Here is a 12376-nt window from a genome sequence, read left to right as displayed (position 1 = left end):
CAACTTCTTCATCAAGTATTTTGGATGAACAAAGCTGGAATATTGCTATCGCTGCAGTAGAATGTAAAATATATGAATACAATTATACAATCATGACCTATACCTTTCAGTGAAAAGAAAAAAAGGTGCATAGATGCTTCTCAAATTCTCAAGCTAAAGGCAACTTAAATCAAATGCTAAATTTGTCCTCACAGCACACTTTATGCAATCATGTTGTTTTTTTGTTTAGAATTAATCTAAATGTACTCATACTTAAAGCATAACCAACTTGAAGGTCAGCTCAAGTGATCTTGAAAAGAAACAAAGTAGTCACCATAATCTGTCATTTTTTCTGTGTAGTAAGGCAGTACCTGCAATGTACTATAGAATAAATTGAGGAATTAAACTATCAAGTAAAATATAGGTTATGTAACTAAATTGCACTACCTAATGACCTATATTAGATCATTTATAATCATGATTTGTACTCATGAATTGTTTTCTTGAATGTTTTGCTCATGTAGCATAGGATATCCAATGGATGTTGGAGATAAAAGTTGGATGGATCTCCGAAGATCCACCGATGAGTATATTCATGGAGTTAATGATTTCCTAGATAAGGCATTTGAACGAGCTTCCCAAGGAGATGAAATATTATGTCCTTGTAAAAAGTGCTTTAATCGTTATTGGCATTGTCAAAATGTGGTAGAGGATCACTTGATTTTTCATGGGTTTGTTCATGGATACACCAAATGGGTTTTCCATGGAGAAGGGTTTTCCTCAAGAAATATGCCACATCCAACCAATGATGATGAAACATTCGACAGACAAGACGGTATTGATAAACTACTTCAAGATACTTTTAGAAATGTAGCAGATGACCTGAGGCATGAAGGAGTAAGAGAGGGACTATCTGGAGATGCAAAAAGATTCTTTAAATTAGTGGAAGAAGGGAAACAAGAGTTGTATCCGGGGTGTAAGAACTTTTCTAAGTTGAATTTCACCATTCGGTTATACTTGTTTAAATGCATTCACAAGTTGAGTAATGTAGCCTTTTCAGATTTGTTAGACTTGATAAAAGAGGCATTTCCCTTTGCTCAGATACCCGAGTCTTTCTACAAGGCAAAAAAGGTGATAAAAGATTTGGGTCTTCATTATGAAAAAATACATGCATGTACTAATGATTGCATGTTATTCTGGAATGACACTGCAAAGTTAGACAAGTGCTCAGTGTGTGGATCTTCTAGATGGAAGAATGTTCGTGATGACTTGACTAATAAGGTCACTAAAATTCCAGCAAAGGTTTTAAGGTACTTTCCTTTAAAACCTAGGCTTTAGAGGATATTCATGTGTTCTGAAACATCTGTAGCTATGAGATGGCATGATACTGAACGACCCAAAGATGGAAATTTAAGACATCCTGCTGATGGGGAAGCTTGGAAGGATTTTGATTCCTTGCACCCTGACTTTGCTAGTGATGCTCGTAATGTTAGATTGGGTCTTTCAAGCGATGTTTTTAATCCATTCTGAACTATGAGCATTTCCTATAGCACATGGCCAGTTATGTTGATAAATTATAACTTATCACCATGGATTTGCATGAAGTCGGAGTATATAATGTTGTCAATGATTATTCCAGGTCCATCGTCTCCTGGAAATGATATAGATGTATACTTACAACCACTGATTGCAGAGTTGAAGGAACTATGGGAAGTGGGAGTGGAAACATATGATGTTGTAACTAATCAAACATTTATGATGCGTGCAGCTTTATTGTGGACAATTAGTGATTTTCCAGCATTGGTAATGCTTTCCGGATGGAGTACCAAGGGGAAATGGGCATGCCCCACTTGTAATCACAATACTTGTTCCCAATATCTCAAACATAGTTGTAAGATGTGTTATATGGGTCATCGAGCATTTTTACCTCATGATCATCCATATAGAAGAGATAAAAAATCATTTAATGGTAAAGAAGAGCATAAAGTTGCACCTACTCCCTTATCAGGCGTACAAGTTCTTGAAGAACTTCGTGAATTCAATAATGTTTTTGGAAAGAGCCAAAAGAAAAGAAAACGAAAGAATGATGGTCCATGGAAAAAAAAATCCATATTTTTTGAGTTGCCGTATTAGGCAACCAACAAATTGAGGCACAATCTTGATGTGATGTACATAGAGAAGAATATTTGTGACACTTTGCTTGGGACTTTATTGGATATACTTGGAAAGTCCAAAGATCATATAAATTCTCGCTATGACTTACATGAGATGGGGATACGCAAAGAGCTTCAACCAGTAAAAGATTATGATACTGGAAATATTCATTTGGCTAAAGCTTGTTTCTCTATGAAACCAGAGGAGAAAAAATTATTTTGCACTGTTTTAAAAGGTGCCAAATTACCAAAAAGATTTGCCTCTAATATATCAAGTCGTGTGCAAATTGAAGATATGAAAGTATCGGGATACAAAAGCCATGATGCTCATTTCATATTACATTACTTGCTCCAGATTGCTGTCAGAAAAGTGTTGCCCAAGAATGTGTCTTTGGTCTTGATTAGGTTGGGAAATTATTTTAGAGCCATATGTAGTAAGGTTATAAGAAGAAGTGATCTTGAGAAGATGAAGGATGAAATCATAGATATAGAATGTGAGCTTGAAAAGATTTTTCCTCCGTCCTTTTTTGATATAATGACACATTTACCTATTCATTTAGTGGATGAAATTAAGCTTGGAGGCCCGACTCATTTGCGTTGGATGTATTCTACTGAAAGAACTATGTGTGACTTCAAGGGGCTTGTTCGTAATCGAAAAAATCTAGAAGGGGCAATAGTAGAGGGTTTTTCAGCTATAGAGTGTTTGACCTTTATTTCGAGATACCTACCTGATATGGTGAAGACAACATTTAGTAGGTATCAAACTGAGGATGATGAGAACAATCAAATAGAGGAAGGAGATGTTTCACCTTTATTTCCTAAAACAGGTCATCCAATCGGAAGTATGAATAAAAGGAAAGGAAAGACTTTTAACATGGAGCATCATGAGTGGTTTGAAGCTCATCGATATGCTTTGTTCAATACTGGAGATGAAAAAGTAGAGACATTCATAAAGTAAGATAAAATAGTAATTTGTTTTTAAAAATCATTTATATGTTATGATAATGTGTTTTAAATTCCATTAATAAATATACATTGTTTAAATTGCATATCATGCTTGCAGGGAACATAAGAATTTGATTGATAATCGTACCAGAGGAAATGCATGGGTAAAAGCACAGATCCATAGTAGAGAATTCAGTGATTGGTTTAGGGATAAAGTTAAAAATATTGAAGTGTCCAATCACTTAAGATGGCTAGCTAAAGGGCCTAATTTTGTGGCTAAAAGATATACTGGATATTTTATTAATGGATATAGATTTCATACAAAGACACGGGATGATCCTTGCAAGACTCAAAATAGTGGAGTGACTTTGTCAGCAACAACAGATAGTTTTGCTAGTGCTAGGGACCACAATCCTATCGATGGAATGGTTATCTATTACGGAATTATTCAGGATATCATTGAGATTGATTATTGGGGTTGCTTTAGTGTTGTACTTTTTAGATGTGATTGGTTTCATAATGAAGTTGATGAATATGGATTGACTCGGGTATACTTCAATAAAAAATGCAGCACAAATGATCCTTTTGTACTAGCATCTCAAGTGCATCAAGTTTTTTATGTGGAAGACTCAATTGAGAAAAATGTATATTATGCAAGAAATAAAGTCCCAGTGGATTTGTATGATTTGGAGGAAGAGAATTGTCCTAATATTGAAGAAACATTTTGGCGAGAGACTAACGATGATATTGGTTCATCAGAAATAGTGCTCGATGTAGATGTTAGATGGTCGAGAGAAGATCTCCTTGTTGATATCATTGATCTGTCTTCCCTTGCACAACTTTCAGAAGATGTAACTATGGAAACATCAGAAGAGGAGGATGACTTTGATGATACCGATTGGGATTGGATGGAGGCTGATGATTGACAAAGGATCTCCCGAACTTGTTCAATTACATTCTCTTCTTAACTTTTTTGTAGTGAGTAATAAATACCTTTTTGAGTTGCATCATATAAAGTATGAATGTCGATTGGACTCTATTTGGATTTCTGCCTATTTGCTACTTCTAGTTGTTTGATTTCTGTTTGTTCTGGAATATTTTCTTGCTAATGTTGGTACGTACTATAGATATATTAGTAATTAAGATTCTTTGTTTATTGCTTTGTTATACTTCTATTTGCATCTTCTGCCGTTTCTCTAAAATCCCATTGAGTAGCAAGCTCTCGAAAGTTAGATTTCAAACTAGTTAAGATATAAATTAGTTAATCAACTTCAGCTTGAATCCATTGCTTGTTATTCATCTTCCCTGAGCTAGAATTTTCCTTGTTGAATGGTTGAAATGTGATCTCTTGACCAGCAATTTTTTTCAAATAAGAAACAAGAGGAGAATTATTCTTAATAATATGCTTCAGCTACTGATCCTATTGTTGTTTGTTCTTCTTACTTTCATTGTTTTTGTTCTTCACATTTGAAAATTCTGCACTAAGAAGCTTCTTTTGTCTTATTTTTACACAGATTTGGATAGTCATGAGTCAACAAGAGTCTTCAAAGAGAAACAAAAGAGCGAAAAATAAGACATATGCTAAACCTGGATCATTATCATTCTTGGAAAATAAAAAATGACGGTTATTGACAACAAATGAAATTGTTCAAGCTATAGAGTCAGAGAAAGGACAACTGCTTAAATTGATTGAACAACAACCAGTAGCACCACAATCTGAAGCTAATGGACAATCTGTAGAGGAGCAGCCTCTTGAGCAACAACCTATAGAGGATCAAGTGTAGAACTCTGTCACTCCTCCAACTGGTGAACAACCTGAAGAACAAGGTAAGATATAAACTTAGAAACTTACTAAATTCATCTATGAATTCTAATTTCTTATATTTTCTTATAGCTGAAGGTGTTTCCAGTAAAAACAAAAGAGGTCAAACGCAAATGCATAATGTACATACACGAAAAGAGCGTAAATTGATCTTATTGAATAGGCTAAATCAACCGATTGGTCCTACTGAAGACGTTGTGACAGAGTTAAGTAGCTTCCTAGGTACATTGGCAAGAAATGCTACTCTCTGTCCATTTGATATATTTGATTGGAGGAGCATGGATACTAAAAAAGATTTATGGGATTATACTAAGGTTTGGAGTTTCTAGTTTTTAATTTCTTGTAAAAATATTTTACTTCAATTGGCGAACTAAATGACACCAAATTGTAGGAGAAATACATTATTCCTGAAGCTGCAAAAGATTGGGCTTTGGTAACAATTCGAGAGGCTTGGAGAAGGCATAGACGTGACTTAAAGATAAATTATTACGATCCATATGACAATGATGAAATTCGAATGGCAAAAAAGCCTGGTCATATTCCAGAATGTCCATATAGAGAGCTCCTTAAATATTGGAAGTCTGAGAAATTCAAGGTAAAATGTAGTTCAAAATCTCAAACATCCAGCTTATTCTTCTCCTGATCTCTTTTGTGATATAGTTGTTGCTGAAACTTTATTTTTCTTTAACTTTTCTTATGCTATTCTCTTCTCTGTTGCAATGTTGTTGCAGTTTGTGTTCTGACTTGAAGAAGATAAATGATTGACCAAAGGGTGGCTGTAACTGTTATTATCTATGTTTATCATATTTCCTTTGACTAAAAGATATGCTAGTAAGTTTGAAAGAAATAATCAGTGAATGAAGACAATCAAAGGATAATCAAACCAATATAACATGCAATTGCATTTTCATTGAGGGTGCAAGGCTTCCAAGAAAGTGAATCATCCTAATTTCTTTCCTGCAGGGGGAATCAACTTTCTCTTCTGCTATTCTTTTTTCTTAGAAGGTTAACTGAACTCTTCTGTTATCTGTTTCATAAAGTTTTATTATCCTCAACATGTCAAACTCAATAATTTCATTTAGTAGTTGATAAGATACAAATGTAACAGGATAAAAAGTCACATGTTCAACTCTTTACTCAAAAATAAAAAATCTTAAGAACTTATTTTATTAGTTAAGTTTGATCGCTGAAATTTGCATCAAGGTTCACTAAACTAAGTGCCCTTTTGGATAAACTTAGTTTGATCGTTGAAATCTACAGACTGGTTTTAGCTTCATATGACAGTAACGTTCGTACTTACAAAGCATATTGTTTAGTTGGATTTGTTAAAAAAGAAATATTGAGACATTCACCTCGTCTAGTACATTATGTAGCACCGATATGCCTTTGGTTAACATTATTGATTCATTTATTTGCAGAAAATGTCTGAAACAAATACTAAGAACCGGAAAAAGCTGATGAATCCACACACAGCAGGCAAAAAGAGTTTTGCTTTAATCCGCAGTAAATTGGTGTGTTCTCTTATTTATTATCTAGGATTAACCTTTTATTTAAGAAATTCCTGATATCTATTTTTATGTGACTAGGAAAAAGAAAATGAATCTGTATCTGCTAAGGAGCTCTTTGTGGTCACAAGAACAAGAAAACCTGATCGTTTGTACAAGGCATCGAATGAGAACACAACTAGTAAAATTGTACGAATATTGTCAATATAATTTTTTTATTAAGACAAATTATTTATTCTAAATTTTAATTTACAAGACTGCTGGTTGGATATGTTTTGTTAGGCTGGAATGGAGGAAATAGAAAAGCAAATGAGCACAAATGGTCAGCCTGTTGATGCATTTTCAGCTGTCATGGGTCCTGAACATCCGAGACGTCTAAGACTATATGGAGTGGGGGTTACAAAGACAACTCTGAAAAAGAAAGTTGACAATTCTGAACAAACTTTAAATGCAACAAATGATGTAGTGCAACAAATGCAAGAAAGGATGCAAAAAATGGAGAAACAAATGGAGGAACAAAGGAGAACTATGTGACAAGAAGTTATTGCTGATGTAGTTGCACAACTTCAACGTGCAGGATTAATTGATCCTAACATACTAGCAGCAATGTTCGTTCCTTCACCAAGAGAAGCTACTTCTGCTCAAACAGCTGAGTAAGGTTAGTGTCGCTAAATCTCTGTTTAGACTATTTCTTCTTCTTCTACTACTACTGTATCTTTCTCTTGCATCTCTATTTCATTTCTCTGTTGCGACTCTACTTTCTCTTGACAGTAGAAAACATTAATACTCTTGGCTACACTTAAAGTGTATTTTCCGATTTCCTGGTGGACTAGTTTGTTAACTGAATTGATGGTGATTTGAGTTTTGTAAGCTAGCCCTCTTGATCATTGCCTAATGAATCTCGAGATAATTTCATATTTAGATTATATTACACGTACTTTTATAGCTTGAAAACTCTTTCCAGTGGTTTTTTTTGAAATTATTGTATCCCCCAACAAAGTTCTCTATTGTCGATTCTGTTTTCTCGTTATAGCATTTTAATGTTTGTTGGACTGCTGTAACATTTATGTTATAAGGGATTATTGAGTACGGCCTTGTCGATTTTGTTATTACATATTTATTCTGATTGAGGCCTTGTCGGCCATTTAGTTAGCTGAGTATTTTCTAGGATCAACCTCGTCGGCTATGAGTTATTAAGTATGAGCTAACATCATTCTATATACCACTATTTTAGGAGATCTCCCATTTGTTATTTGTTATGTCCATTTCCGTTCATTCTCTCAACATATAGGGACTCTAGAAATGTTCAGCTATTGAAGTGTTAGTGATGCACTGATGCTATTCATGAAATATTGTAAATTGTACCATGCAATTATGTAACCATCTATCTTTTATTGACCAACAAAGGGTTAAAAAATGGCTACAAATTGAATATTGTTGACATGGACTAGATTTTTCAGCCTGTGAATGGCCTTGTATGATCTAACACCTCTTATGTTCCAGAAAAGTGCTTCTGTGTTGATTTTGGCCTGTGTTACCATTTTTTTGTGAATGGCCTGTGTTAGCAGACACCTCTTGTGAATGGCATGTGTTATCATATTTTGCTTTTCTTTTTTGAGAGGGTTGGTTTTGGCTTCTGTGTTTCCTCCCATTTTTCCTAACCCTACTTCTTCCCCTGCTTTTAGTGTCTGGCTAATCTGAATAAAATTTCCAGTAGTTGCAGTGTTGTAACAATTATCCTGTTTATGAAGATTAATTGTTTCTCCTCTCTGTGGACTGTTTTGATTGCTTTTGCAGCTGAGATTCCACCCCCAATAGTATACTTACATTCTTCTGTCATCATAACGTAGTAGTCTTTTGATTTGAAGATGATTGCAAGCATTCCGTTGTGTTTTGAATGTCTTGCAATCACTGCTTCTCTTCTGTGGCGTACTTGGTTAACATGCTAGTCATTGTAGGCAAGACAATGACATTGGAGATATGGATGGCAGGTATTGACTATGTTTTTAATGATGGGGGTTAATAAGGATGAAAATTTCATCCTTGTACAAAAAGTGTTGTATACATAGACTATAAGTTTGGATGTAGCTCGAAGATAGACTCACATCTGAGATAACATGTCCCTGAAGGGTATAAAAATAACTGAAAATAAAAGTGCATAAATACATGTTAGAAACTACTGCACAACTCTTGCTGGCTTTGCTCTTTCAATCTGCTAATAGTTGGCTTTGCTCTTTCAATCTTGTTGCACAACTCTTTCCAACTTCCTCTGAAATTAAGATATGGAAAGTGTTTGTTAAGAATTAGAATCATCAATCTTTTTACCTGTTCCGCAACTCTGTAAGTAGAAACCTTTGAGCCTTCAAATCTTGTACATATCAAACTGGTTGGTCTAGTCTTCCAAATCTCCCAGCTCAAAACTGTAGGGAGGCATTCTAAGACATGAGGAAGTACATAGCACTTAACAGGCTGGTCTATTAAACACTATATGGTAGTTGCGCAGACCAGTGAAGAAAAGCCAGCCATGTTTTGTACTTGAATAGTGACTCTAGCTGCTATAATTCCCAGAAGCAGTATGCAAATATCTCTTGCAACTATGCTATTTTCTTAATGTCATTTGAATCTTATTGAATTTTATGCATGTTGTAGGTATTGAGTGATAACTTTAAAATATATCACTGAAGTCATTGAACTTTTGCAACAAAATTGCTAAATTATTTTGTATTTTCATTAATTGTATGTAGGTGATGATATCGAAGGAGATGAAAGCAGTACTGAAGACTTGACATAGGAGCTAAACTGAGTTGATGTTAACATTACTTAGGTTTTGGAAGTCTGTTATTTTTGAAGATTGTGTGGTGCATCTGTACATTTCACCTTTTTTGAATGGCTGAAAATGCTTATGTATTTTGCTTATATCGTTACTACGTACCCAATTGCCACCATGGATGTTAGATTATAATTTTGGTAATGAAATATAACTTCTTCCATGATCTTTTTGTGTATTTTATGCTTATTTATTTATTATTTTAAAAAATATCATTTATGGTTTTTTTGCTATAGTTTGAATGTTATATATAAGAGGAATTTAAAGTAGCATGTTAAATCGAAAATATATGAAAAAAATTCTTGTAAGCATATAAAAATTTAGTAGAGTATATTTTTGCTAGAAAGATCACCTCAAAACAATTCTTTAGGGGTAAAGTGAGAATTAAAAAAATGATAATAGTATTATCGATTGTCATTATGATTTTTTGTAACTTGAACCAACTTGAGCAAAGTTCTAGATCTGCCATTGATTGGTACTTATCTAAATTGACGAGTTCCATTTTTGAACGGGGTAAATATGCATTTTTCTTTGTCAAATGCTAAATTAGATAAACAATCTAATAATTAATTGATTTTCGTTTTATTTATTTGTGTATTACCTAACATGACATAAAGTACATGAAAATTCATGTGCTCTCCACTATGATATGATTTATGAAGGAATAAACCATGTGTCATCTAATAAATTTTTTTGGAGAAAATATATAAAGTCCCCTTGAATTAGTATCTTTTAAAAAGATACTTAAACTTTACGGGGTCATGTGATCCTCCTAAACAATTTTATATTGGTATTAACATATCATTTTTAACCTCAGAGAAAGTGTAGCTCACTCTCTCAAGGAGAGAGAAACGATTCAAAGTATTTTTTTCTCTTTTTGTTATAATTTTTTATTTTATTTTTCTTTCCTTTTTTCAATTTTTATTTTCTATTCAATTATTTGTTTCTCCGGTCTTCTTCAAGGGCGTTGATAGTGATTTTTATCATTGTGTTTCATTTTTTAATAGGAATGATTAAAAGGTAACAAAAAAAAGGAAAAATAAAAAGAGATATGGTTACAATTGACCTCCATTTTATCCGGCGAAAAAGCACTTTTTGGTGACAAAAAAAAATGACATTTATCCTCTACTTCTATAATCTAATTTACTATCTTTTTTATCCATAGTTCTAATTGTTGTGAGCTTGGAATTATGAGAATTAAATTTTCTACTTGTCTTATGTTAAGCAATTAGAGTGATACCTATCACCTTTCCTCTTCTTTTTTATTTGTGTTGAAGAGGATTAGGAAAAGGGGAGAAGCAAGTGGGGAATGGTTTTGGATTAATTTGTTTTCTTAATAAAAGAATCAGTCTTTTTGGTATTTTACCACGTGACAATCAAGGATTGGTGTTTGACATCTTCATTTCTCAAAAGTGGGGCTAATCGAAAAATAAGGCAATATTATTATTTTAAAATTGTTTGACATCCCTATTAATGTTCTTTAGACATAACCTATACGACTTTGTGTAAGGATTTGTCTCATTGTTATAGTTACTTAGAATCAAAATTGACAAAAATAAAATTTTAATAAAGTGGAAAAAATCTATCAAGTTTCTCTATAGTAAATGAAGGTTTTTATAGCGAAGGCATCGAAGCTACGAGACTTTACTATAGAAAACGATCCGTTCACTATAGCAGCCTTATTTATAGATTTTTTATTCCATGTTTAAGTCAATTTTTTGCCTCAAGTCCTGGTCATAACTTATTCTTTTTTTACCAGAGAACACCTAGGATGACCTTTTCTTCAAGACTTAGGCTTATTTTCTATTTAGGTAAGTAAATTTTATCTATATATTTCTTCTAAATTCCATTTTCTTCATAGAATCGAATGGTGAGTTTGTCACGCCCCGAGCCTAAACCCTGGGCAGGACTGACACTCGAGAACCATTGTTGGCCCTAAATGAACCCTTTCCCTGGTTTAACTCTTAGCGGAAGACTTTACTCAAACATAAATGTACTTTAAAAGTAAAGTGAAAGCTCAAACATAACTAAGAATGTATTGTAATTAAACATTCACTAGTCAAAATGACAACTAAAGTCTCAAGCATAACTGAAATGGAAAGACTCAAGAACTAACATCAACTAACTATCTATGAAGCCTCTAACAACTGAGATGGACGTCGAGACAAGACTTACGACATCCTAATGAACTAACCGATAAAGCAATAAAAGGGAATCCTCTGAAAGCAAAGAAGCTCACCAACAACTCTGAAGCTCAACTAGAATCAACGATGCGCTGGATACTGATCATGGTTACTTGTATCTGCATCATAACAACGATGCAGGCCAAATGGCATCAGTACATTGAATGTACGAGCATGCGAGGGGAATTCTAAAATAAGATATAAGCTTGAAAGGAACGGAAATAACATACATGGGCTCAACTTAACTCATTTCAATATAAAGCAATAATAGAAATGCAAAATAAAGAAAAGCTTTTAAAACATGGATAACAACTCTGTGTATTTAGAAATACAATAGTAACTCAGTCTGTATGCAAATATACAATATAGACTGTGTTTGTATATAAAAATACAATTAACTATCTGTTTATATGATTAAAAAATACTTTTTGTGGGAATTTCTCTAACCGACAACCCTCACTTAAGAGCTATGTGATGGTACAACATTTTTGTCTCACACTGCCAGAGCTGTCCTATACATTATCAGGGGTATAGAACCTAATTACTAAGTGGATCCACTAGTCTATGCTAAAAGCATTAAGGAATCATCTAAAATGTATGACCCTTTTCTACCCATGATGACTATATTATTTATGGGGGTTGTGAGTTGTCTGAACTCTCCCTCATATCGGTGCTCAATACTACTCCCAAAATATAACTAGCTCATATGTATAAAAACATACTCTTTCTATGGTTTGAGATAATTACTCAAAAACTAGACCAAAGGCTCTCTAGGAAATCAATGGTTCCTCTCTTGCTTAATTGTGAAAGTATTTACTCTTTTATTGAAAAACTAGCTCAAAGGCTTTGTTGCAAATCGGTGTTGCCTTTCTTATTTTAAATGTGAAAACATTTACTCTTTGGGAATACATAGTCCCCATATACTCTTTTGAAGAAATGAACTTTACTCTTTACTCAAGTCT

At 33.6% G+C, this 12376-nt stretch overlaps 1 protein-coding gene and 1 pseudogene across 1 annotated transcript; both read left to right on the top strand.

Moving 5' to 3' along the window:
• The first annotated feature begins 768 nt into the window (after positions 1-768).
• Positions 769-4003, top strand: LOC125823030 (uncharacterized). The gene is made up of 5 exons (XM_049502457.1): positions 769-1289; positions 1395-1462; positions 1619-1782; positions 2113-3086; positions 3196-4003. Exons 1-5 carry the CDS (start codon positions 769-771, stop codon positions 4001-4003), a joined length of 2535 nt encoding a protein of 844 aa, XP_049358414.1.
• A 1009-nt stretch (positions 4004-5012) lies between these two features.
• Positions 5013-9195, top strand: LOC125823014 (uncharacterized; annotated as a pseudogene).
• Positions 9196-12376: the final 3181 nt, after the last annotated feature.

The sequence above is a fragment of the Solanum verrucosum genome, unplaced genomic scaffold, assembly GCF_900185275.1.
Source record: "Solanum verrucosum unplaced genomic scaffold, falcon-dt-bn FXZP01000104.1, whole genome shotgun sequence".
NCBI lineage: Eukaryota > Viridiplantae > Streptophyta > Magnoliopsida > Solanales > Solanaceae > Solanum > Solanum verrucosum.
The sequence above is the reverse complement of the archived record's forward strand: the minus strand, read 5'-3'. Positions and strand labels throughout refer to the sequence as shown.